At 44.3% G+C, this 27,713-nt stretch overlaps 2 protein-coding genes across 5 annotated transcripts; both read right to left on the bottom strand.

Annotated features, from left to right (window-relative positions):
- Positions 1–332: 332 nt before the first annotated feature.
- On the bottom strand, positions 333–11,458 carry REELD1 (reeler domain containing 1). Of its 3 annotated transcripts, XM_061354163.1 has the most exons (7): positions 11,127–11,458; positions 9,378–9,595; positions 8,242–8,464; positions 6,450–6,619; positions 5,457–5,745; positions 4,728–4,791; positions 333–2,316 (listed from the first exon to the last, which is right to left on the bottom strand). In XM_061354163.1, exons 2-7 carry the CDS (start codon positions 9,592–9,594, stop codon positions 1,732–1,734), a joined length of 1,548 nt encoding a protein of 515 aa, XP_061210147.1. In that variant the 5' UTR covers position 9,595; positions 11,127–11,458; the 3' UTR covers positions 333–1,731. The 3 variants fall into 3 exon arrangements, with proteins under 3 accessions (XP_061210147.1, XP_061210145.1, XP_061210146.1); XM_061354161.1 differs by lacking the exon at positions 11,127–11,458 and having other exon boundaries at positions 9,378–10,941; XM_061354162.1 differs by lacking the exon at positions 11,127–11,458 and having other exon boundaries at positions 6,465–6,619; positions 9,378–10,941.
- Positions 11,459–18,587: 7,129 nt separating this feature from the next.
- Positions 18,588–24,455, bottom strand: LSM6 (LSM6 homolog, U6 small nuclear RNA and mRNA degradation associated). 2 transcript variants are annotated; one of them, XM_061354141.1, is made up of 4 exons: positions 24,337–24,455; positions 23,090–23,202; positions 19,525–19,638; positions 18,588–18,861 (listed from the first exon to the last, which is right to left on the bottom strand). In XM_061354141.1, exons 2-4 carry the CDS (start codon positions 23,181–23,183, stop codon positions 18,827–18,829), a joined length of 243 nt encoding a protein of 80 aa, XP_061210125.1. In that variant the 5' UTR covers positions 23,184–23,202; positions 24,337–24,455; the 3' UTR covers positions 18,588–18,826. The 2 variants fall into 2 exon arrangements, with proteins under 2 accessions (XP_061210125.1, XP_061210127.1); XM_061354143.1 differs by lacking the exon at positions 24,337–24,455 and adding an exon at positions 23,718–23,739.
- Positions 24,456–27,713: the final 3,258 nt, after the last annotated feature.

The following is a 27,713-nucleotide window of genomic DNA, read 5'->3' as shown; positions in this document are numbered from 1 at the left end:
TTACTGAACATAAAACTTTTCACCTAGCATCCTTTTGAGTCCTAAAACTAATGTCTTTCCAGTTACAGCACTATCCTTAGTTACTCTGCAACGGAAGGGCCATGGTGGGGCAGCCCTTCTCTTAAAAGTACAATGGTTAAGACCATCAAGCTCATCTCTGCAAGCTGCATTTGTGAGTACACTTTGGTTTTTATTTTGCCCAAGAAGTTAACTTGATAGAAATTTGGCCATGTGTGTAATGCAAAGCATCGTGTTACTAATCACACTACAGTAGTATGGTCAGAAACTAGCTCTTTTCTGAATGCTAATGGACAGTGCTATTAGCAAAAGATGCACTACATTCATCCCACTGAAGGGGTTTCAATAGAAGAACTCATCTATGTCCCTCCTGTCTCCTCTGGAGCCAACGGCAAGGTAAGGGAGGGTGTGAGAGCAGAGCTTTGACTGACTATCCAGCATGAAGATAGACAGTTTTACATGGCCACAGGGCCCTCCTGACAGAGAGGGAAGTTGTCACGAGGAAGGATGTGTGAGCCATCAGGGTCCCATCATTATCTGCTTAGCTCACGGGGGATTGCTTCAGGCTGCAAAATAAGCTGCAGCACCAAAGTTTAAGTCATTACATAGCATGGTGACCATCTGAGCTCCCCTCCCTGGCCCTGAAAAGAACTCCAGGAGTGATTCCAGCACTCTGCAGGGCTCTAAAATATACATCTCAAGAGGATCACTATCAGGACCATTTCTGTCTCTTTCAAAGCTGCAGTCAAACTTTTACCCTTGTTGTTGTTACCTCTCCTTAAAGTGTCAAGTATCTTAATGTTTTCCAAGGGCTGTTTAGTGGCCTCCTGAAGGAAAAGACATGGTTGGAGAGAAGTTTGCACAAACTCAGAGCACAAGGATGCTGTTAACTTTCCGTGCAGCCTTTGCTGGGGTTCTCCAAAGTGACCTGGCAAGGGTACTTCTCAGTGCATATTTCTGCACAGTGTTACTGAGCTGACTCGAAGAAAAAGACTAAGTAAATGCCAGCTGTCAGGCTTCAACAAGCTTCCTCATCAGGTGCAAATGGACAGGAAAGGTTCTCTTCCATTTGCACCTGATGAGGAAGCATGTTTCTCCCCCAAAAGCTGGTGTTCACCACTCTGTGTTTCACTTCCACAGATCAATTCAGTGTTTTTTGAATCAATGTTCTCCGCTAATGAGTTACTGCTTTTTATTTTCAAATTGAAACTTAAAATCTTCTGGCAAATATTTTGTCATCTGAGGGATACCAAGTGCACAGAATCAAACTCGTCAGCTCCTCAGTGAGAATGGTTGGGTTTGTATCAGGGGTTTCTAGTTCCTAGAAAGAAATGTAACACCAGAAACTTTTGCTGAGATTAAAGAGGAGACAGTACTACAATGTGGAGAAAGAATTTCTATTTTTGGCTACACCCTTAAGGCAACAGAGGAAGTGTATGTCATGGCTGCAGTGACAGCTAATGAGCAGATATACAATATTAATTGCAGTAAGTGTAACACACTGAACTATCTATCAACTTCTATTTTCTTAGCAGCTGTAGCTTAGATATTTTCAACTAACACGTCTGTCTGAGCTGGCTACTTCGATTTTGTCTACCTCTATGGCAGCACATACAGGAACTAAACCACTGCTTCCTATAACCTGTGCTGTATAGGCCAGGCTATTTTCACCTACACCGGCCTCTAAGGAGCAGCTTTTGGAGTTGCAGACGTTCAGATGATTGTCTTCTTCCCGCTGCTCGAGGGGCTGACCCAGTTATATTCCGCTTGCACCAGCACGAAGCTGTTCTCCCTGATCTTTCGGAAGTGCATCACCTCCCCGTTTTCGCTGACCGTGATGACACCGGGGTCTGGCTCACTGAAGGAGACCTCCGTCCGCTTGTGGCAGTGCTGGGCACAGACACAGCGCACGGCAGCTGCCAGTGCCAGACCCAGGGCGGCAGTGCAGACCAGGAGGATGCCGAGCTGGGCTGCAAGGAGCCGGGTCCCTCTGCCAGGGTCTTCCCCGTTCCCAGGAACAGCGAACTCGGGAGCTGGTCTGGTCACCCATGGCAGGGTATTCCCTCCCACTTCCTCCTCCTCCTCGTTGCCCCTGGCGCCTGCCTCCTCTGGCTGTGGTGCCAGTTTTCTTTCTGCCATTTGCCTTGAAGCTGATGACAAATTGCTGGCAGCATTAGCATTGTCAAACCAGGCTGTTGTCACAGCAGCATCACCCAGGTGAGTGTGTAGGTGTGGGGCAGAAGGAGATGCTGTCACAATGTGGGAGGCTTCCAAGACGTTCCCACTCTTGGTATTGGCCTTTGGAAGCAAAAACATGATGAGATGTGCAGTGAGAGAAAGGGGATGATCAGGTTCTTACTAGCTACATCATGGTACAGTTCAGCTCTCTAGTTCTCACACCCAGGTATCCCCTCACCTTGGAATAACCCTGCTCCATCCCCTGGTTGATCAGTAGCTTTTAGAAAATGAGGCATATTCAACCCTGCTCCATCCATATCAGAATAGCCAAGAAAGGGATAAGGCACTGGGAATTGGTCCCACAGAGCCAAGGCAGGCTGGACTGAAGGAGCGGAGATGAAGCACACAGGTGGAGAGGAAGGTTATGGCTTTGCCTAAGTAAAGGTCTGCAACTATTGTGGTGGTGGTGGTGGTGGTGGTGGCATTTTTGTCAGGCATCATTATCACCCAAAAAAATCACTTAATTCCCACCTTAAGTGATGACCCATGAGGATCTTGCCAAAAGGTCAGGTGAGATCTTCCTGGCCAAGCCTCATGTTTAGGGTCACACTAGGCCCACAGGGATTCAGTATGACTCTGCTGAGGCTGTGGATTCAACCATGGAGCAGAGGGACCTAGGAGACTTGGGATGGCCTTTGACATCAGTGGTTTTGGGGCAGTCACACACAATCTCTGAACTCTCCCCAAAGCCCATCTTGCTTTCTCAGTCTACACAGCCAGGTTGAAACCTGCTGCCTCTCAGTGTTGCTTAACCACCTCTTTTAGTGGGAATAACCATTCTTGCACATTCCTGTCCCTAGGGGCTCTGTCTGGTGCCATGCACCTTGTTTTATCCATCACAAAATAACAGCTGCTTCACACCAGTTGTGCAGCCCAGGCTTTGCAGATATCATCCAGGGCTAACTGTGAAACAATCATAGGATTTAGGAGACCCCCAATGAATTTTTCCATTCCCACTGTGCACCTGAGCCCCCATCCAAAGCCTGCAAAATGTGCTGGAGTTTTTTCTTTGTCTCCATTGTGATTTGGATCTGGTCCTCAGCAGCTGGCACCTCTCCAGCCTGTCCAGCCCAGCAGGCTTTTTCACACATCCATTAATTACATCAGAGAAACTCTCACCCTCTACCATCACTAGTGATTTCTAAAGCTTGCTGGGAAGACAGTGTGACAGGAGCACAAAGCTGAGGTAGGAGCCCTGGCAAACTGAGAAGCAAAGTTGGGGAGGAGCAGAGCATCCTTTGTGGAAGAGATACTTTTTGAAGGTGCTAGTAAAATACCGGGGCAAATAAAAGACATTCTGTGGCTGAACTCCAAACTAGTAGCTGGCTGGCAAAGTTAGAATTGCATGTGTATGGATCACTTGCCCTCAAAATGCAAATGACATACTGTAAATATATACTGCAGAATTTGGGACTTGGGGATAGAAAATTGAATTGCCTCACAATTCCTTCTTGCCTCATTCTCTGCTGCATGGCCCCTTCCTTGTTTATGTTCTGTGAGATTACTTCTCTTCCTCCTGTGGCATCCTGTAACCCAGATCTAGTTCTTTATTTTCCTTAGGTTTTGATTCTCTCCATCCCCTGCATATTAGACTTCCAGGTATTCCTGATGAGTGCACCTCACTCCTGTGGCTAACCCCACCACCACCACCTCTGCCTTTTTGGTTCATCCAACCTCCTGAGCTGACCCTGTCCTCAGAAAGCATACAGCTTCCTTGGCCATCCCCAGGAAAGATGAAGCCTTTGACCTCTGGTGAACATCATTGGTGGTACCTATCCAGCACCTCTGGAAATTAACATCATCTACAACTGCCTGAAAGGAGGTTGTAGTGAGGTGGGGGCTGGTCTCTTCTCCCAAGTAACAAATGATAGGACAAGAGGAAAGAGCCTCAAGGTGCATCAGGGAGGTTTGGATTGGATATTAGGAGAAATTTCTTCACAGGGAGGGTAATCAGGCATTGGAACAGGCTTCCCAGGGAAGTGATGGAATCACCTCCCCTGGAAGTGTTTAAAAAACGTGTAGATGAGGCCCACAGTGATATGGTTTGGTGGTGGTCTTGGCAGTCCTGGGGTAATGGTTGGACTTGATGATCTTAAAGGTCTTTTCCAACCTAGCTGATTTTATGGTCTCAGTCTTCCACAGGAATAAAACTGATATTCCAGCCCAGTAGCGACCAGCAGCCTACAGTCATGTCTACATATGGAAAAGTTATTTTTGATTGTTTTTACAGCGGGACTTTTAAAAACCAGGACAGCAGGCTCAAAATGAAAACAAAAGAGGTATAAAAGCCAATTCCCAGTTCAAGTAAAAAAAAAAAAATAAAATAGGCCTCTTAACAGTCCCTGTCTAATTTTAGTCACTTGTGAGACCTATACAGGCTGCTTGGTGCCGTGATGCAGTAAAGACAGCATCCTCTTCTCTTAGACCCTTCTGTCTTTGGAGAAGACATCCTGCCCAACCTGGCTGCTTACCTGCCCATCTTCTTTACACATCAAACACAAGCGTGGGGTGGCAGCACTGGCAGTGCTCCCTGCCCTAAGAAACAGACAGAGGAAAGGCAGGGTTAGTAGATGAGACATGTCACTGTGGCTCACATGGGAACCCCTGCACCACCAGAGAAGTGTGCTGCTCCCTAAAGCTGCCTTGGGATGCTCACAGTCAACATAGACTGTACGGGGATGTATTCTTAGTAATGCTTGACCTTTTATTCCTATCTGCATTGTTTTCACCCATAGTGTGAAGTGTTGCATGAAAGCTTATGCAGCCCAAACCCTGTAAGACTTCAGAGCAGACATCCTCAAGCCCAAATTTCCTAATTGCTTTGAATCTTTTCTTCCTTTTTGCTGCAGATGGAGAAATAAGTCTGCTGAGTTCACCATTTCATTGAATATTTTATGTGCTTTTAGAAAAATACTGTAGCAGTCAATAGCTTTTATCATGGTTTTCAGCCACCCAGCCAGTTCTCCGCTGGACTGAGCAGCACAGCGCTGGTTTTTAAGAGTTTTAGATTTTCTCCCTGTCGCTGTCATGTGCAAACTCCAAAGCATTACTCCTCAAAATTTCATCAAGCAAATACTCTCTTTCCTCCCTCCAAGCCAGAGACACCTTCCTACATGGACCCTCATTCATTCACGGGAAAACTAGTACTATTTTCCTTCTCCAAGGGCTGGAGAAACACCTCTTCCCACCACTTAGCTTACCCACTGGGGGTGCTGTAGCTGGAGGCATTGTCCTGGGGCAGGAGCTCTTGTATGGCAGCTCTGGTGCTGTGGTCTTGGGTGGGGAGGGACGGCTCCAACCACTGGCTGCTGGCCCCACCATTCCCACTGGACACAGCCCGTGAGGGCCGGGCCAGCTGCTTCGGCTCCGCAATGGGATGGGCACCAAAATCTGGCTCTGGTGTCAGCACTGCTGTGGTGCTGGTGGGGCTGGCAGGAGGCACTGTGGTGTGCAGGAGGAAGCCAGTGGCAGCCACAGGAGAGGTGGGACCTTGTCCAGCATGGAGACCAAACAAGAAGCAGGGTGAGAGGAGCAGAAGTCTATTGTCCATGGTTCGTTTATTTCAAATCCCACTCTGTGCTAGCATTTGCCAGGAAGGATTGTAGCAGTGACTTTTTTGGGGTTTTGTTTTCATGTCACTTAATTTTAAGTGGGAACCCAGATGGAAAGCAAAGCAGCAAAGCCTGCTGCCTAAATTATGGCCAAGTAAAATAATTAGAACTCAGTCTTGGGGCCATGCCAGAAATGCTGAGAAACACATCTGATTTGGGTATAAGTAAATTCTTGGGTCATTTTACTGACCAAAGGTTGCATAAACACAGCTAAATACATACCTGAAGGAAAACAGTCAGATTTAGAGGTGAACTTATTCCTTTATCTAGACACCATTGTGAATTGCACTTGCTTTTCTTCAGGAGCTGAGATTATAGGTAAAGTATGTTATATTTTAGGGTTTGCATTGAAATCATAATATCCGGTAATCTTATTTATCTTTCTGGCACCCTCCTTGGAACTGACTCCATCAGTTCAGACGCTGACCCATGCCCTCACTTCAAGGGAGTTTGGCTGATCTCCCTGATGGCCACAGGAGTTAAACAGGTCCCTCCAGCTTGTTTGGGTCACTTGTGTTCAGTGCTTGCCTGGAATAAGCTATAAAACTACTCTGTTGGAAGCGTTTGATAAGAAACATGTACCTTTGCTCACCATACCTGTGGGGTCAGCTGGTTCCTGCAAAGGAGTTACAGCAGTTACAGGGTCGGGCCTCTCGCTGCTGCCAGCAGGCATTTTGTTTTGCCCTCGGTGAGCCACAACAGCAGATTCAATCTTTGCCCAATAAACAAAGTATGACTGGACTACAGAGATGCTGTTAAAACATAATTAGGCAAGGATTTACTGATTCTATGGCATGAATAAAACATCTGACTGTTTAGCTAATCACAAAGACTGGTTTGATCTGAAGACAGAAGGGATGCAAAAGTATTCTAAAGGATTAGCCTGTCACAGGTTTTATATTACAAATAAAGATACCAGGTCCCATAAGAAAGATATGGGGTGAAGAACCACCACTTGTAGTTAAGATCAGCCAAAAAACTGTGTAGGAACTTAAATATTTTGTAAAAAAAGCTTTTGTATTTGCTGTGTTGTTAGAAGCACATTTATAAAACTTGGACTAGCTCTGCTTCTGATTTTCCGTAGGCAGGGAAACAACAGTGGTATTTACTAATTAAAACAAGTCAATGTAACTTGTACAAACAGCAGAATAGGTAGGAAAAAAAAGGCCTCTCTTCTCAGCCCTCTGATATTTGGGTCTGCCCAACCCTCTGCTTTTTGTCAGGTGCCAAAACTGCACTGGCCAACCTTTAACTATTCGCCCAGAGAGCCTTATTTAAGTTGAAGATTTGGGGAGAATTTCAGCTCGGATTGCTCAGCTGCTTCTGAGAACTAGCTAAAAAGAAAGAGAACTAGCTAAAAAGAAACTGACCCAGGTTTTTCCTGTGCCAGATGATTCTTATAAGGCATTTTTAAACACAACAAGGAGTTCTTCCAGATGCTGTGATAGGGAAAAAAAGGGAGAGGCTACCAGAAACCAGCAAAAGCCAGAGGGTGAAGGAAAGATCAGAGTGGGGGGCTAGGAATAGGTGTTGTTGAATTTGGGTTGAGTTTATTGGGTTGCTTGAGTTTTATGTGTTTTTAATAGTATTTCCCAATCTAAAACAACAGCCAAAAACTGGAAATGCCAAGCAGCAGTATTTCTGTTTCAATGAATTTGTGTTGAATCACAATGAGATGCACAAGCCCCTGCACTCACCAGGACATTTATGTTTTGGGGAGCAGCCAAGCATCTGGCCAAGCAGCTTCTAAGTTGTTTTGTAAAGTCAAAACATAGCAAGTTCATCTCTTCCAAAATGAAAAAGATAAAATGTGCTTCCTCTAAGACAGACAGTTAGAAAATGTTTAATTTCATTCCAAATCAGAACTAAATTATTCAGTAGTTTGAGACAATGGTTTCAAGTTTTGACCCAGTGCTCATTCTCTCTTCCTACTGGCAATAATTCTGGTTACATTTAGCAAAATGTAAACAATCCACTCATTTTTATTTAATTTTTAAACAGAACTGATATGCAAGATTATCCTGTAGGCAGGGAAGTCCTACGGGCTGTGTCGTTTAGAAGGACATGCAACCTGATCACAGTTCTATCTTTGTGCCTTGATGTTCCTGTTTCCTAACTGCTCTCTGCCATCTTCCAGTATGATTATTCTGGGAAAATAGTGACCATGAAAATAAAAAGCAGCACTGCCCAGCAGATACAAATAGCAATTCATGTACCAGCTGGGATAGTGTTGCAGCATTTGATAAGTATTTGATCAGTATTTAGCTATATGGTGTTCAAGATACGTAAACCACTGTGCTGGACAATGGAAAAATAAAGTCAAGCCTTTAACCAAGAAGACATGAATTCTGGTTAGGAACCAGCATGTACTTACAAAAACTTGATGTCTCCAATGGGTTGGTCTGGTGCTTTCCATACAAAGGACAGGTTTCTCTTCAGTGACTTGTCCGAGTGGGTGACACTGTCACCATCTTCAAAGCAAGTCAGCAGCTTGGAACCAGGAGGGATGAGGATGAACGTGCCAGTGATTTCATCGTTAGACACTTGGCGAGCTTGAAGCAAAAAGCCCATAAAATCCCTGGTGCTCCTCACTATCACTGCAAGACAAAACACAGGACACAAATGGTCTCATAGTTATGGGGTTAATTGTTTGCAATGTAGTTTCCAGTGGTAGCACTGAAACCAAAAGAAAATCATGTGGAACAATACCAAAAACATCTTACTGCCATTGTCCTCATGGTCTACCTTGGACATACTGGATTCAGGAGGCCAGACTTTATCTTTGACTTTGCAGTATGTAGTTGCATGGAAAATTTGCTTAAGTCTTTCCTGCCTCTCCCCTTGATTATAAGCTGCTAACCACATTGCATTAGGCTGCATGCAAAGGCTTGCACGCTCCCCTAAGAGGGGGTTTATTTTACATGGGGATGAACAGGCAAGTGGCCTGGCTGAGGAGCAGTGCCTCTCAGCTCTGTCTGTATCTGCCTCAGAAGCAGTGATGCTGTGGATAGGGCACACTGCCAACTGTACCTAAGAGTCAAGCAAGTCACTCAGACCCCTTTGTGCAGTGCAGAGCAGGAAAGGCGACGTTACCCTCTGGAGGTGCCTGTTGCACGTGGTGAGGTGCAGTATGGTTGAGACACAGTTGAGATAAATGAATCCCACCCAAAGCATCCGAATCTACTGGCTGCCTCCAGCAAACAGATGGTCTGAATTACGGTGAAAACCTGGAGTCAGCCATCACCTGAGAAACCTTAGGCCTAGCGCTGCAAATGGAATCCCTCTGTAAATGCATTTGTTTCTTCCCCATGGCAGGGGGTTTTAGTTAGATGATCTTTAAGGTCCCTTCCAACCCAAACCATTCTATGATTTGTGATGCTACGATGAGAGAGGTAGTGTAGCTCACTCAGAGCAGTTATCCCTCTTCCCAGCCATCACAAAGATCAATACCACACTTGACATTAGTCATCATACATTTTTCAGATGCAGGAAGGAGCAGCTGTTCCTTACCTGGAACCTTGTCACCTGGGGAGTAGAAGGACATGTTGGTGTGGACAGTAACGTAGTTGTTTGGGCTGTGCAGCTGTGCTCTCAGGTGCCTGGGCATCATGTCAGTGCAGGCAGAAAGGCTTGCGCCGTGTGAGAAGGCAGCCACGTAAGAGACCAAACACAAGGTTGTGCATGCCCAGCCAATAATGGCTATGTGGGCTCTCCTGCTGTCCTCCATCCTATGGTGGAAAACAACCAGCAAGTTCACTTCAAAGTAGTGGCTTCCACAGCCTTGTAAGCCCATCTGGTGCCTTTGAATCAGGTGAGCTCCAGAGCTTCTCACAGCCTTTAACCAAAGAGCATAAGTGGTCTCTGTGGCACATGGAGCCACTTTGGCTATCCACAGCATTTCACATGTTGAAGTAAATTGCAGAGACTGGGGTGGAAAGGCCCCACAAGAGGATGCACTTCTTGCAAAGTTGCCCATGGAGGGAGCTGCCAGGGAAGATTTGCTCTAAAAAGTCTTGTAGCATTTAGAAGGAGGCTCCATATGACTGTGCTCAGCACCCACCACCATTCCCAGCTCCTGTACAACCTGATCAATGGGGGAAGCATTTACCCTTAGACCTGCAGAGCTGCTGCAGGCCCCATGGCTTACGGGGCTGGTGCCCAGCACAGAGGTTCTCCCTGCCCACTGGCACAGAGCCATGTCGCTGCAGGGACAGGATATGGCTGCCTCTTGCTCCGGCCTGCAGGAGCATGAGGCATCTTTTAACAGCCCACACATTGCAGCTTGGAAGTGCCAGGCTGCTTGTGACCATTGGACTCATCCTCTGCCACCAGCAGCATTTCAGCTTGTATTTGTGGGTCAGGGCTCACTGTTGCTGACGAGAGGTCTTTGAAATCAGCACTGGAAGCCTGAGATAAATGGCAGCCATTTTGGCTAATGCCAAGATTTCTCCTTATTCTCCAATTTTTAATCCAAGCAAGTGTCTTTTCTCAGCATGGTCCAAGTTTAGTATTTGGCATGCTGTGTCTTTAGTACCTCTCAGCTTTGCCAGCTGGCACAAAACACATTTCCAGATTAGTTGGGGTGTTGTTATTCTGATTTTTCAGAATGCACTTTTGAAAGTGAAGCTGAAGGGTGAGTGCACCATGTTTATTGTAATGGATATCGTAAGCAGGTAGTCCTGCTTTTAATGTAGCACTTTCTAACATCTTTTCAACATGCAGCTTTTCCTGGCTTAGATCTCATTACACTTACTCAAGAAGTAAATTTAAATAAATTGGAGGAAAACAGAGGCTGAGGAGGTCTAGCTTACACCTCCGTCTCTAGTGCTTCTTAAACTCGCTAGCTCACTCTAACAAACCACCACTGCACACAAAACAGCCTGGAGCAGGGAGCAGATGGATGCAGTTTAACCTTCCACAGCCGAGCATCACGCCCCTCCAGCCAGTTATGTGTCAGAAGGTGGCTGTGGGAGTCACACTCCCACAAGCTAAACAGTCCTGTTAAATAGCTCAGTTCCCGCACAGTGGCAGGGTGCCTCCTCCTCAGGCACACCTACACCTCCCTTGCTGGATGTGATTTCTTGCTGAAGCTCACAAAAGTCCCCCTGCACAGCAGCTCTTTCCCATGGGTGTTTCCCAGGCTGTGCCCTGCTTCCCATCCCTCCCTGCGCCCCTCCCCTCCCAGCACCCTCCCTGCTCAGCACAGGGAGTAGGACCGTGCTCCCTGGGGCCACCTGGGCTGGTGCTGCTGGCTCTTACCTCGGGACACGTCTGCCGCTGGGCTTGCTGCCGCTGCTGCTGTCCTGGCCTGCCAGAGACCCATCCTTTCAGGGACCTTCTTCACTTTCTCCTCTAATGGGAAGCGCGGCAGCTGTTACTGCTAATACCCACCACCTACGGCAGCTCTCCACCAGTGCCCAAATCCTGCCTTAATCATATTAGTTTTCCTTCTCACATCCTACCCCCTGGTTTGTTTGGGTGGTTTTTTTTCACATCTCCAAGCTTCTCTAATGAAAACAAAAGCAACTAGCGGGGGGGCAGCAGCAACCCATGGAGTTTGTGTGGGACTCCCTTGCAGACATGCAGAAGGATCGGACTCTTGCTTGCCCCGTTTCTCTCTGCACATAAATCCCATTCCATGCTGCCTGAAGCTTTGTAAATCAAAGTGAAGTCAGCTCCCTCTAGTCTGTGACCCCCAAGCAGTGTATCCTGTCTCTCATGCTTACATGGGAGTTATTTTGGCAGTAAAAGAAGAATCTTGCTAGAAAGGCCAGGAAGGTGCTTCCTACAGACCAGCCCTGCCAGGAGGAGCCATCATCACACCACAAACCCACCAGAGCTGGCACAGGAGTCTCAGCAACTGATATGTGTGACTGTCTCCTGGCACATGAGCTGCCTTTAACTCGAGGCTGACACCACTGCAGCTTGCCTGAGATAGGCTGCAGCCACGCCAGTGCTCAGACAAAGAGCTGATCCTGTCCCTGGATTTCCCAGCTCCTCCTGGGACCCACCTCATCTCTGCAGGCTGCTCTGGTCATTAGGACTCTCTCCTGACCCTGGCCACTGTCACTAGGCTCACTCTTCTCGCTGCCAACCGCTCCTTGCTCGCAATGGGTGGAAATTAGGGTTCAACTTCTCATCATCATTAGAGACACCATCAGGAGATGCTGAACAAACTGCTGGTAGCTTGTGGACTCAAGTAGGAAGAGAGGAACAGAGCAACAGCCCCATCATCTGGCTGGCTTTTCTTCAGCTAGCAGACCATTTAAAAGCAGTCTCACATGTCCTGGGCCACTGGGAGGGGGGCTAGCCATGTGGTGCAGGAAAGCTATTGATGGAGGGGCAAGTGTGCTTATGCCTTTTTGTCCTACTACTCCTCAGATAAACGTATGTCTGACAGCTGAATGAGTTCACACTCATGTCCCTGTAGGACACCCTAAAGCTCTGTCCTGTCCCATGACTGAAGGAGATACACCAACACATAGGTGACACCACTGTGTTTTCTTTGTGCAGCTCCAGGGGTGCCTGTATTTGATCTTGCTTAGAGGTTTGACCAGTGTGGGAGTATGTGCAGAGCAGATATCACACTTACCTCTGCCTGGGGTGTCCCCCAAAAACTGGAGGCAGACTTGCAGAGACCCCACTCATTAGCGCTGTTCCCATCAGCCTGCCCTGCTCTACAGCCTGTCATTCAGCAGTGAAATGATGCTGGGCTGGCACTGTGGTACTGCCACTGACATCCCAACTCTCATCTCTTTAACTGGTTTGAAAGTATGGGAACTGATGGTCCTGAGCTCTCAGTATCCTGCTGTCTTCATTTGAAACAGGCCTTACAGTCACTGAATTTCAGGATATAATGCAAGTTTTACAGTTTCCTTTTGTCAGTGGAAGCAGAGAGTAGGAGGGGAAGGGAGAAAGAGTTTGCATTACTGCTCCTGTCTCAGTTTGTAATTGCCCACATTTCATACACAAAAGAGAGTAACCCTTATGCTACATCAGTGAGTAATCTTTTCCTGAAACCAGCTGGTCTCTTATGGCTTTTCCTTACTAACTTGCTTCTGAGCTAAACTATTACTTGCTTGTAATTCCAGTGTAATAAACAACAGACCTCTGATAATCTGCAGGGGAAACACCAAACGCATCACAGCCATTCTTGTGCAGTGGCCAGGTCTGAAAACAATATTCCACCTAAGTAGGTCTTTGCATCATGGCATGGTGTAACAGCATTTCATAGTCTTCTTCAGCTGCTGCCACAATTTGGGCACATGTTTTTATTATGCCAGCTCCAGTGAGGACCATTTCTCCACCGGCTTACATCTGAAAAAGGGCAAAAAGCAGCAGAGCGCAGACCCTGAAACAGCACTCTTGGGTGCTCCCTGGAGCTCTGTGCAAAGCTATGGGGAGAAGGGCAAAGAGCTTCAAACAAATGAGACCCAGACCCAACCCAACTGTAACAGCACAGGATGTACCGCTGTACTGAACTGGTTCTGCTTGCTCCTAAAGCTTGTGGTATCTGGGCAGGCCAGGAGGTGCTGCTGAGGGGCTGCTGTGTGCAGGGTTAGCAGCACCAGTCAGCAGAACTGCATGGCACTGCCTGGAGGCAGCATTAATTGCTGGGCTGATCTGAAATACAGCCTTATGCAGAGTTCATCCTCACTGCCTGCTCTCTAGCAGAAGAACTCTGTGGCTTCAAAGCTGCACTCAAACCAAATGTCACAGTCATCTCCTCCTCAGAGATGGAAAAATCCTGTCACAGTCATTACCATGACACATGCACCTACGAGCAGCCTTGAACTGCGTGTTTGAATGCCAAGTGACAGGCAGATGTTTCCAGCAAGAAATACAGCCCTCTCCATAGCCTCTGGTTGCATCACCCATCAGGACAGCATTGCCTCAGCCTCCTCTGGCCAGAGTTTTGACCAGCTGCAGTCACTTGAGCTCAGCCAGGTTCTGCATATTGCTCTGACGATGAGGCCCAGACAGACACAAGAAAGCCATGTGGCACTGCTGTCACTAGGAGAGGTTTGCCTCCTTCCTGTCATAAATTTCTGCATTAGTAGGAAGTTGGCAAGGAGTAGGAGACTTAAGACAACTTACACTCTGCCTATTGTTTTCTCAGCAGCCTGTGTATCATGGATTTCTAGAATAAACCCCACAGTTGGGATTTTAAAATAGCACTAGGAAAAACTGTGCATGCTGTGTAACAACTTGATAATTAAAATAGGCTATAAACCTACTATAAAACTAACTGAAATTTCATGAATAAAGTGCACAGAAGGGTTATAAACCCAGTTACATCCCAGGCTCTTTGATGCAGAAGCTTTCTCCTTCCTGCTTACTGCTTCTACATCTCCACATCATTGGGGCACAACAGGGACAGCAGACTTGGAGCAGGTGCAGTGGAGATCAGTTTGCAATATGGGCATGGATGTGAGCAATCCAGGTCTGACACTGAAGCACAAGCTGGTTGTTTCACTGACAGGTCGAGAACTGCTTTGCTACCACAAGATAATTAGGGTTATAATGAGTTAGAAGTCCTTCCTGGTCAGCTAGTGGCCACCTGAGTCCTATGAAGAAAGTCTGGGGGCAGTTAAGAGTGGGTAGGTTGATTGAGTGTTTCAAAGTGGCAACAATTAGTTGAGTCCAGATCACAAGGAACTGATCATTAAACCAGTAAAGCTGGCAGCACCATCTAATTTGATAAGATTGCATGTCATCTTTAGAATAAAAGGCAGTCTGTGAGAAGAGTGGCTAAAAGCCCACAGCAGGAGAGCGGTAAAAACCTGTGGTAGTCCCACAGGGAGAATGGAGAACAATGCCTACAAACTGGTATCTTAGGGTTGACCTAGGGATGTTTGTGGCTCTGTGTTTGGGGACACCAGGGAAAAGAGGATGTTTCTCTGACATCTAGTTAGGCAGAAGGTTGGCAGAAGTACTGTCAGGTCCTTCCACTTCTAACCAGTTGACTGTTCTTGCTATTCTTGTATCACACTTACTGAAGTGGGACAGTGGATACAAATTTTACCGCTGAGAATGACCTAACATATACATGCAACATACAGTGTGAGTCTCCTCTTACAAATTCAGCCCCCGAGCTCCACTGTTACATTGAGCTGGTGAAGGTGTCCTGCAGACAAGGGGTCTGTGTGGCCCAGTGGAGACCTGAAAGCCATGCTGGGCATGTAGCCCAGCTCAGCCCAGCCTGGTTGCTGTGTGTATCACTGACTCATAAATGTTCAAGGGTCCCTCAGGCAGGATCAATACAGCAGCTCAGGAAAACCCTCTTCCTGTCCCATTTCTCAGCCATGGGGAACAGTTTGGCACAGGAACCTTTGAAACTGCTGGCTCTAGTCTGTTTGCTTTCAAAATGGACATGGAATTAGAGCTGGAGCTGGCCATGGGCACAGGTTGGCATATTAAAGACCAGGCGTTGCTTTGGTGCCATCAGTCAAATGTTTGAAGGCTGCCATTTTGCAAACACTTTCATGCTTTGACTACTGTGAACAACACAGCTGAAACCTACAGCTGTGGGGCACAGCTGGCTTTTTGGAGCTGAGTAAGAGCCTTAGAACTTAATGAGCCAATTGTACTCGAAAGGGCTCTTGATAGCTGTTTTGTCACTGTATCATGAAAAAGATAGAAAGAATTCAAATAAATAAAGAGTGGTTTATGTTAGATTCCCCCTGACCTAGGAACCCATTAGCAACAAACTGTAAAACTGAGTGGTCATCAGTGTATACCTTTAAAGAAAAGCTTTTCTAGCATGCTCTGCTCCGTTATATAGGGGCACTCCAGGCTTTAGTAGTAAGTAAGCTGGCTCCTGGCTGTCCCACTACATAATTACTTACTGCCTTCTTCCAGATTTGTTTTCTCTAGTTTCTGTATGCTACGCTGTGCTGCTGCTCCCAGACAGGCTTTTTTTTAAGGAGATGTGGTTTACTTTGACTTTTCAAGTGCAAGAAACTTACACTGGATGTGGGGATGTAGGAAATCCAGAGTTACTGCTCCTCCTAGAGTCTGTCTCTGAGTGAATGTGTGGAAGAGGGTGTGGATGGGGTGGCAGTTGAACAGCCTTGGTTTCATGAAGTGATTTCATTGCATTAAAGTACTATGTATGTGAATGCAGCTTTTGTCTTTGGAATTTAATCAGTTTTTGTTTGTTAGTTTTGGATTACTTATTTTTGAGTGCGTTCTTCTAAGACAAGATGGACAAGAACTTGTAGGTCGTTCAAGAATGTTGTGTTGTCAGTCCTGACCTAGATGAGCCTGATCCACAAGTAAAACTGTTTTATACACAGGTACGGGTCAAGAGCATTAGAATATGGTAAATGAAGTAACATGAAGGCTGTGAGCATTAGTATCTAAGACACTTTTTTTGTGTGTGAAGATGTATTGTTTGCAAGAGTGTTTGTATCTCCCAATGGGATAAAGATCTTCTGAATCAGGTAGAGTCATTTTTAAGCATCAAGAGCTTGTGAAATACACCACTGTACTTTGATGTCTACATACATATACAATGGGATGCCTTACCTTAAACTTTAAATAGTGCTCCATGTGATATTCTGAGAACTGTCTGACCAATGTCTGATTTGCTTGCAGCTATAGTATGTTGTCCTACAGAATAGACTTAGTTAAAATCTAAAAGATGAGTAAAACAAATCCAAGATGAATGTTATATCCAGCTCACAATGAACTATCCAAAATACTGGACTACATAACTGAAGTCAAGCTTAAATGTTTGATTTAAACATAGGGGCTGAAAACTGAATTAAGGGGACAATCTTGTACATAAAAGTCAGTGATTGTGGAAATTGTTTATTTTTTTTTAGCTACCTTTGAAATTGGAGTATGATATACAATAGCTCATCTTTAATGCAATATGCCTATATACCTCAGATAGTAGTGTGAATAGTGACTTCACGATTTAGATTACATTAAAAAATGTAAGCATTTATATTAAATACATGTATTATCAGATTAAAATATGCATACATTAAGAAAAGGTATGCATATGCTTAGCATGTAAACTATGTAGCATTCTCTAAGTTCAGTGTGTGATCAGACCATCTGAAGTAGCAGATTACAGCTGAAAAACGTGTGACTAAAGCTGTAGAAAAAGAACTGCAGTTAAAGTTAGTGTTGCAAACTCTTGAGAGTAAACAGAAGTCTGGGCAAAATGTGTTGCTATAGGTGGGTAGATGGAGGAGGAGGTGGGAAAAGTGGAGAAGAGGGGAAAAAATTAACCCCATTTTAAATTAAGATAAAGTCTCCAGGAATGAAAGCACACAGTAACGTACCAGCTGCATATAGGTGACGAATGAATGAGAAACTGCATGCATGCTCTTTAGAAAAGAGCATGTTGGTGATTTGTGTTTACATTCTGGACCCTTTTCAACCCTTGTCAGAAAATGATAAATTACTGAAGTATTTATAAAGTAGCATCTGTATTTGTATGTTCTATAGTGGCTTCTGAAGTGTTTAATGTGGAAAGGTTAACTACTCACTGCAAAATAATTTTGAATTCTTTATTTTTTTTTTATTTCAAAACCCACATTTCTCTCCCTTGGATAACTGATGCGTTACTGGACCCTGCTTGATTTGGTACTTGGGAAAAATGGGCCAATGTGTTCATCCATGCACTAGGAGTATTTTTGTTCCTGGAGGCACTATAAACTGCCCAAAGAATAAAGCAGGGCGTCAGAAAACTCATTGTAAAATATTGGCTAAATAACCTCGCTAAGAGTTATATTACCTTAACTTGTAACTTTGTCCTGAAGAATAAGAAAACATCCTGAATATCTGGACATTATGTGTAGTAACGTTCAAATACCTGAACGTTCAGGGTTGTTTTTTAACTTGTCTAACTGCATGTAAAAGGAGAAAACACAAATCAGAATAAGTATCCATGAGAAACTCACTGGGCTTTGATTACCTGGGAGTATTACTGCAAAATATGAACAAACAAGTTCTGACACCACTGCCTGCACAGAAGTTCCTCCTCTGTAATGCATACACTTTACAATTAGCTTAATGCACTTGTTCTCTTTTCTGGCTAGCACATAAAGAAAGAGAATATATAGATGGCACTAGGTGGGGGGGAAGTTATGGGGAAAAAATGAACTGTCTGAAGGGAATACATACGGCATGTTTACAAAAGCTTTTAGATTCCTATTCTGTTTTCAAGAGTAGCTTTAGGCATTAGTTAAAATTGCTTTTTACTGAAGAAGTCCATTGTGTTTGGTAGAGATGCAGGAAAAAGGGTAACTACAAGCTGAGTGAGGTAGGGTAGGGGTACAGAGGCAGGTGTGGCAGCTACTCACTGTGTTGGCATAACAACTGAGAATGTTTAACCTGTAACTGACATCCTCAGCTGGCACAGATCTTTCTTTTCACCCTTGGGGCTTTTCTTCCATTTGATTCAATTCTTTCCCTGCCTCTAACTGTTGAAGTGTCACAGGTATATCCCCTGACTCAGTCTGCAATTCAACATTTCTTGGACAGATGAACACTCTACCTGATGACTGTTGATAGATTAGCATATAAACGTGACCCTGTGTTTTCCAAAACTGACAGGTCACTGTCACCAGAACATTATCATTTCCCTTCCCAACATCAGTTAAAACACTGTTTTGCCATCAGTACAAGGCTATGATTTGCAATAACTCCATGCCTGCTTATCTTTCAGTCTGTATTTCTGTAACAGCATAAATAATCTGCTGCTTTGAATTAGTCTTGTGGCACTATTACATGCTTCTTGCTTTATTTTTTTTTCTGTGCAGCGTAACCAAGCAATGCTTTGAAACAAAAAACATCCAGGAAGTTTACACTGGTTTACATTTATTAAAAAAACAATATTTAAACACTTGTGTATTTCATCTGTGGATTATCAACTACAAATCAAAGAGGGCTCATCATTTCAAAGAGGTTCACAAGTACAAAACGGCCTCCTTCTGGCATCTTTACATCCTCCTCTTCTGTGTACTTATGTACAATACTGTGAAAAGGAAAAAGCACACATGAGTGGCATGGTAAATAATGTGCAGAAGGCTGTTTATTTAAAATACCTTGTTTCCATGGCTTGTAAAATGGCATTGTAATAAATCGCATTCAGCACAAAGTCAGGAAACTCTTAAGTCCAGCTTAAAAAAAAAAAAAAGCTATCAAATTTACACATTATATATTACTTTGCTTCAGTATTTATTATATTCATAGTCAAACTATGCTCCAGCAAATGCACACTGAACAGAGGAGGAATAGAGCCAGCTACCCTGCAGCATTACTGAGGAGGGCATAAGAGTTTCTAAGCAGCAGAATTACAGGTGTCAGACATTAATGCTATGATTTTTCCACAAAAGCTGGAGGAAATCCCAAGCACTTAAGGCAAAGCTAACAACTACCTATGAAGGAGAAATAAGCTCCAAGAAAGGCTAGAAAATAGCCTGCTTCTCTAAATGAATTTCAAGTTCAGCGGCAAAAAGTGCCACAGGAATGCAGAAAAGCATAGACACTGAAAAGAGAAACTGTGAAGTTACGGTTTCCAAGAAAGCATAAAACTAATACTCTTACAGGCAGCTTGCTTACCCCTCAGCCATTCCTCAAAATTAGAATACGAAAACACAATCTTCTAATGAGCAATAACACAAGGAGAGGGAGTTACCATTATTTCCTCGGATAAATGCGTCCCCATACTTGTTCTTTAATTGTCCATTTACGTATTCTTCAGTCTGTTCCAGAGCTATATTCATATACCCATCCAGGCAAGCCAGGACACCTGAAGACAGGGACAATCTAAAAGTGAATCAACTTAAATTCTTTAAAATAAACAAAAAATGCACTGTGCTTGAATAGTACTGAAAAAACCCCTGTATCTTCATAGCCTAAAAGCCCAAGCTTGGCCAGATAAGTCAGTAGATCAGAGTATTCTTCAAAGAACTAAGCTGAGAGTGAGGAGCCCCAGGCACTGTAGTAGCAACTTTATCAGATGATGTAAGAGTAGGGGTTAAAAAGAAATCATTAAGATATGATTTGCAAAAGATTGACAATTTCCACTTTGAAAGTTTAAGTTGTCCCTTCTCACTTGTGTTTTAAGTCACACACCTGAAAAGAATCTGTGACATAGTGTAACTGGATAACCTAAGGACAAGGCTATATAAACTGAGCTTTCACCAAAACTTGTGAAGGATATAGCTGAAAAAACCCAGCCTTTTTAATACAGGACACCATATACATTTTGTGTCTATCTTCATGCCTAAAGATCTAGAAGAAGATTGGCTGCAAGTCTCGGTTTTGATGTAAACGAAGTTTGATGTCATCGTTGACTGACAAAGGATTTTCTAATGACACTGAAATATTACCACAAAAAAAATTATGCTGTTTAATCAATGCAACTGAAGGAGAAATCTCTGCCATGCGTAACATAAGATACTCTTCTTATCAGAAAAATCCGCATTTGAGTAGCCCTGATTTTAGACAACTATTTATGTTCCCACTTCCCATAGCCCCTGTTGAAGGCTGTACCTTGTTCACACAGTACTTCCTATGTGCTGGTAGCATGGTGGCATTTTTTCACTTAAAATTACTCCTTGGTGCCTACTCCCACCCTTAAGGCCATAACCATGTCCATCTACAAATTTAACTTGCCTGATCAACAAACGGATTATTCGGCTAAGAAACTGGATGGGGGGATTAACAGATGCAAAGAATTGCTCAAAGAATGCAGTCTGATTTGATATTTGTGCACACATCATAACATTTTAAAAGCTGCATTAGTTAACTCAATCTTGCCTGTGTCTTGTGCACAGACAATACTACTACAAACTTTCTTCCTCTGTTTGAAAAACACCTGACTTTTTAACCTGGCATTAAAACTGGAAATACAGTGTATTGGCTGTAGTCAGGGAGGGGGAGAACTCCAGTCTGAGAATCCTCCTCTAGGACACATTCTCATTTTTCAGAAGTGTTACTGTAATATCTTCCATTAAATAATTAGGAATTAAAGTTCTTCTGCCAACTTGTAATGGTTTAAGGATTATTTTCCTTTATGTTCTTCTTTCCTCTGTTTTATACATAGGAAAAACTGACTGCTCACAAAGCTAAAATGCACCAAATAAACCAAACAGAAGTCAGAACTCTTTTTCTCTAATCCTCAGTGCTCCATGTAACAATATAAGAGCAAAAATTGTTTGTCCAAAATTAAACCTGCACTGTTTATTTGTCTTAAGCTACCATTCAGTAGTCCATAAAAGCAGTATTTTCAAACCTTTTTGTTCCTAGAGTGCATTCATGGTGGTTTCATTCTCTTCTTCCCTTTCTTTGTTTTTACTCTCAAGCCACTAATGGCATTAAATACTATCACTGAATATCCTGGCTAGTATTTTATCTGTATGAAGAGATGTTTTAATGTACATATCCATCTCTACACAGAAATCATATATATTCATTTGTCACTGATTACTTTCCCAGGGCTTCTTCCCTTAGACATGCGCAGTCCCTAGCAGCGCATAAAGACATTTTACAGTTACCCATCAACATGTTGATACAAGTTGTATTAGGCCACGTTTGCACACAAGGCTTGGAGGGTGGAGATACAGATATAAAATAGCAACCTAGAGAGAGAATCTAGATAGATCTGCAATAAAAGCCTGACATGGAGGCTTTTTTGATGTTTGGCTTTTACAAATGTTGGCCAAACTTCTACACAAAATAAAATGAGTGTTTATCTTCAAATGAGAGCATTATAAGGTTTTTAACTGCAGGATCACAGTATGTTGGAAAGCAGGAGCACAGAGGGAAATATGGAAGGGAGGGGAGAAAAAAATCCAGTAACAAATAAGGATGTTCAAAGGAACTATGTTTCAATTCCTGCTAGGTCTGACTGTAGGTATATGACACTAAGTTTGTTGGGGGGAAAGCTGAGTAGTTTATCTGCAGCAGTTACAAATGGATCTTACCAAGCAAAGAGTACCAATGTTCTCAAAAAAAAACAGAAAGTGCATCCAAACCCTAAACCTGGTTTGGCCCTGCCTGGTGTGTACCTTTCAGTAAGTTACTTTAACTTTATTGAGCTGTCACTACATTTTCCTGCAAGAAAGAATTTACAGAGGCCAAAGACTGAAGCAGTGAAGTTTATAAGCCACCCACCCCACCTCAAGTGCTCAGACAATATGAATCTCAAAGAAATGACAGATTGCAAATTCTGTCAGCTGAGAGACACCAAAGAGGAACAGGAAAGGATAAGAAGGCAGTGCTCGCTGTCAGCAAGCAGTAACAATTCAAAACTGTCTTAATACAAAGATTCCTTGTCGCAGCACAAAAAAAGTCTCCTTTCAGAAGTGCTAGGATGAGCCAACTGAATTAAAACTATCTGAAGCAGCGATCTATAGCAGTACCATGATATTTGTCATTCCAGCACAAAATGTTTAAGTTTTGCAAAACAGGAGATATATGATAGTTTTAATTGTGTGGATATTACTAAAAAAAAAATGGACAGGCTAACAGTCTTATCTCAATGGGAGTAGGACCAGGACATTTCACTAAACAGATAAGTTTAATTTACTGGATAAAGCCTATAATCCTATATACAGTGCATGAAGGTACACAGATAGGCTGAAGAGTTCTGGAATAAACCTTCTGTGTTAAAATGAACTGGGTGAACAGCAGCAAAAGCCACACTAAGCTTTCTCCTGTATCTCTGTGAGTCTTGATCCAACCCATGTCTAGGCAGCTGTTCAACCAAGAATGTAAATAACAGTTTCATCCCTTGTGTATGAGCAGGCTTATGACTGATAGCACAGTTTACTGTTTGAGGATTTTCTGGACCAAGGTCTATACTAGGAACTGGAGAACAGGAAGGTGAAGAAAAAGGTAGTTCCAACAAGGGTTGCTTTTAGAGCACTGAAAAGGGGACTGCCTGACCATTCCAGGAATTCTAATTTCAGCCAGTCTTTACAAGTATCAGTTTAGAAACTCAAAATAATCCTAGGTCTCCATCTGTTACTAAGAACACTAATGATTTGCTTAAGTAATTTTAATCTCTAAATCCACCATTAACCTCCTTTTCATCAGTTTCTCCAGAGTTGACTTTCTATTTGTCACCATTCTGAGATCTGTAACTGACACACTCCAAGATTCTGGATCATACTGTTTTGCTTTTCAAATGCAAGGCATCTGTTCCAGCTTACCCAAACAATTATTGTACTCAGTGAGACAGATAGGAAACTTACCTCGATAATCAACTCCAGAATTTAATTTTACAACAACTGGCCTGCCAATGATCTGTTTTAGGAAGTCACTGGGGGTTTGCTTCCGTAGGCTCATCTTCAGCTTCTGTAATGAGCTGGAAAGTGAGAGGTAACACTTGGATAAGCAACAGCCTTACATATGGCCTTTAAACAGTACAGACAGGCAGTTCCCTGACTCTTAATATTTTCAGTAGGAGAAAATATCTAATGAGGTAAAAGCAAAGCTGTAAAGATGGAGGTGTGTCCTAGAGTCACAGCATTAAACTTTCCCTTTGGCAGTTTTAAAAGTTGTGGAATTACTAATAAAAATCCTTCTTTGTCACATTGCGCATCTGTAAACTTCCAACAGAGCCAAAGGTCTCATCATCTCTGGAACACTAAAACGGTATTACTAAAATTAGAGCTAAGCCATAATATGTATTCATATCTTTAGGGGGTGGAGTGAGGAGCCAGTATGTGCTCTATAAACAGAAGCCTGTGCTGGAACAGCAATAGGATTTTTGAACTCAGCTCACACATACAAGCAAATACATTTGAAAGGCTGCCTTCAATTGAATCAATTAAGCTGGACTAATCTTGTAATTAAGGCTTGTGATTCAGATGTACAGACCTGAAAGATGCTGTCCTTCGTAAGTCTTGGAACGAGACCCTCCCTCTCTCTGTACTATTTAACTTCTGTTTGAACGTCACTGCGTCTAACAGCCGCTTTGCATTTCAAATCAGCGGTAGGAAACGGTGTTAGTGCTGACACCCCACACAGTGCCAGCTTGTTGCTCCTCGCTTTCTGTGGCAAATGAGCTACTCCAGCCGTGCAAGGACCGTCGCTGGTTTCCTATCGACACACGCTGTCCCTGTCCTGTGATGCCGGCACGGCGGGATTAATAGTGCAGCCCTCCACACCCGAAGCTTCCCCGGGAAACAAGCACGGTCTGGCCCGCGGGTGCTGCCCCAGCGCCGCCCGCCCAAGGCGCACACGCTGTGGCGTTACGTGCGGCTGCGAACGCTTGCCCGTTCAAAACCAGCTTAAACGGCGCGAAACGTGCTCCGCTGAACGCCCCGGACAAAAACCAGAAGCGCGAGGTGAAGCTCTGTCGCTTGCTTAACAAGACGGCTTACAGCAACGGCTATAACAGACGGCCCCACATGCTGGCGGGGGGTACACACGCCAAACGGGACCCCCATCCCCGGTCCCCTCTCCGCGGCCCAGAACAGGCCCGCCCCACACTCACCCGCCGACTCCTCCCGCGCCCCTTCCCGGCTCTCGCTGCCCGCAGCGCTAGTGCCCAATCACCACCAGCCCGGCTACGGCGCGGCGGCAGGGTCACACCGCGCCGCGTCTCAGAACAAGCGGGGCCGCGCTTGTGGGCAGGGCCGGGCCTGTGGGCGGGCTGCAGGGCGGTGCTCCCGTTGGCTGGTGGTGTGGGCAGGCTCCGCAGCTTGTGGGGCGCGTTTCGCACCCGGGTCAGTGACTTTGGAGGCGCTCTCTGGCGCGGGGCACCTCGTGTGGTTGAGCACTGTGGTGTGCAAAAGCGCTGCTGCTATATGATGTGACCCCCATCCACCGGGCTGTGGTGCGAAAGGCCCACCTGAGCGACCAGCCAGCTCTCCCTTAGCTAAGCTCCGGGTTCTTCACGGAGATGCCCTTTCTATGGCTCACGCACAAAATAGCATCTCATCGATTTCTTACGGAGAGTTTTTACAACCCATATGTAATTATATTCTGCTATGCTGAGATCCTGTTCACTCAAAATCTTGTCTCAGGGGGGCTTTGTTGAAGAAACAAGTGAGCATCTCACAGCGGCTGGTGCTGGTGACCTTACTAGAGCTGGGCAAGAAGGTGTCACTCAGTTCGTTCTACAGAGGAGTGAGGGAACATAGAAACTAAGGGTTTTTTTCAGATACCACCTGGAAAGAACATGGAACAAGAAGAAGTCAAATTTTTGTCTTCTCACCCATCTTTTCACCTTTCCCCCAGCTAACCCCTGATGTCTTGGAAAATATCATTTTTTAGAAGCAGTTTAGTGCTGTGACAGGAGTTAATCAGTTGTGAAAGGTTCAGGACTGTGTTTTTTCATTCTTCCATTATTGATTTAGTATTTTGGTGCAATTTTTAAGTCTTGTGATATGAAGAAAATGTAGCATCGCTCTTCAGAACATGGATTTGTACTCTCTCTTCCTTTCAGAGCCGTTTATCTTCTCTTTTCGAACATGTATCCAGTAACATGTTTTCCCCCAAAGCTCAAGCTAAAAGGCGTTAAGACGCAAGGCCTGCAAACCTTGTTGGAAAAGAGTGAAAATTTTGAAAAGATAGAGTAGTTATATATGTAAAACTGGTAGAAATGATTACTTAAGAAATCCATAAATCAGTAGAATGGTTCTGTCGAAACTTTGTAGTTTCATACCAGGGTTATTCTATAACGAATGATACAATGGTAGTTTTGGTAGTAGAAAGTAACACACCTGTATATGGTGAAGGGTATAAGTGATAAATTAGGAAAGTATATTGTAAGACTCTATTCAAGTAGAACCTAGGTATACCAACTACCAAAAGGCCATAGAGGGAGCACAAAGGACAGCTGACCTCCACATAATGAGTGGGGGGACACGTCCAAAGAACAGAAAGTGAAAAGGACAAGCTGGAGGGAGACTTCTTACTTCATCCGAGGAAGACTACTTACTTCATCTGAGGAAGACTCCTTACTTCATCAGGACGACCACCAGAGGGGGCTGCGCAAGCGCAGAAGAGGCTGATGTCGCAATGGACTGACGTAGGGCATACGTGTGATTGATGATGTAATCCGTGTTGGATACTGTATAAATTGGGTGACAGGACTGAAGCCAGATTTGGGCGCGTGCCCCTGGTTTCCCAGCGCTGCAATAAAGCACCTCATATAACCATTCCGGTGGTTATGTGTCAGTTCCTACGCTAACATTTTGGCGACCCAGATGGGACCTCGCGGGCATTGCTGAGGCGGATCGCGTTTCGGTCCTGCTCCAGCCGGCACCGAGAGATTCTCGGGGAGCCATCGACCGCGACCGACCTCCGCTGCTCACGACGGACCTCTGATATGGTAAGGAAAGGTGCTTTTTCTTTTTTTCTGATTCGGTCACAGTGCCGATTTTGTAAAGTATGGTTTGGTAATTATGGTACCGAATTTCTGTATGGTTTGGTAATTACGGTACCGCATTTTTGTATGGTCTGATAATTACGGTACCGAATTTTGGTAAAGTGTAAGGGTATAGACTTCTGATAAGCTTGGCTGTAGGCGAAGCCTGCTTGGTTTGGTGAAACTTTGGCTTCAAAAAGTCTACCAGAGAGATGCGGTGAAAGCTGCATCTGGCCTCGCGAAGTCTGATTTGGTAAAGCCTGCCTGTTAGACGCGGCGAAAGCTGCGCTTGGTTGGGGCTAGGGAGCTCCCGGGGTAAAAGCCTAGGCGCCGTCCGTTAGACAGTAGCGAAAGCTCTGCAGGTTCGGCAGAAGTGGTATTGGTATTGGTATTGGTATTGGTATTTGTGCTGCGGGATCAGCATCTGTCTGTCTAAATGTTGTAACTTAGTGGCGAGTGTGTGGTGTGTGTGGTGTAGAGAAAAAAAAAGAGAAAAAGAGAAAAAGAAAAAAGAGAAAAAAAAAGAAAAAGAAAAAGAAAAAGAGGAAAAAGAGGGGAAAAAAAGGAAAAACAAAAGGAAAAAGAAAAAGAAAAAAAAAGAAAAAGAGGAAAGAAAAAAAGGAAAAAGAGAAAAAAGAAAAAAAAAAAATGCTGTCGGTTCCCAAGTCCTCTCCCTTAGGCTGTATTTTAAGCCATTGGAAGGAGGGTGGATTTGGGCAGAGTATGCTGAAAAGCAAATTAATTAATTATTGTAATGTATGGTGGACACAGTATGAACTGGGGGATCAGGAGAAATGGCCTGAAAAATGGAACTTAACAGTATAATACTATACTGCAGTTGATGTTATAACAGGAAAGAAAATGGGACAAGGAGTTATATATAATTCTTTTCTTTAAGAAATAATGGTGAGTGGCAAAAATCTTGTGAAATAATGGGTGCAAAGGTAAATGTTAATGAACAGTGTAAGGAATGTGTTACTGAGAAAATGTATGAAGTGCCTTGTTTTAGACAATAGCTTACAACACCGGAGCGATATTGAAAGTTTGGATTTGGCAGCCGCTCCGTCAGCCCCGCCAGCATTAAATGAAGAAAGGGGGGGGAGAAGATGAATGATAGTGATCTCGAGAGTCTGGATAGTTGCGAGTGTAAAAGAGATCAGAAAGCAAGCCTCCCCATTACCCCAGTCTCGCATAGAACTCGACAGAGGGAAAATAAAAAGAAAAGTGCAGGCTCAGACGTCCAGAGGAGTGCTTGCGCCTTTAAGACAGAAGGACCGGTGTGCATTAAAGTACCCTTCTCACCTGGAGATTTATTTACCTGAAAACAATCAGCAGCAGAATTTGTTGGCAGCAACCCAGGGGAGAGAACAGCGTCTCTCTAACCCTAGAGGAAGAGGATTTTGTAATCCAAAAGCAAGAATGAATGTAGAAAGGTTAGGATATAATCAACGTGCATACTGCAAACAGGAAGGACACTGGAAAAATGAATGTCCATTTAG

The sequence above is a fragment of the Neopsephotus bourkii genome, unplaced genomic scaffold (assembly GCF_033783945.1).
Source record: "Neopsephotus bourkii isolate Nb327-2 ecotype Australia unplaced genomic scaffold, CSIRO-AGI_Nbou_v1 NB_718, whole genome shotgun sequence".
Classification (NCBI taxonomy): Eukaryota; Metazoa; Chordata; class Aves; order Psittaciformes; family Psittacidae; genus Neopsephotus; species Neopsephotus bourkii.
This window is presented reverse-complemented; position numbering and strand designations above follow the sequence as displayed.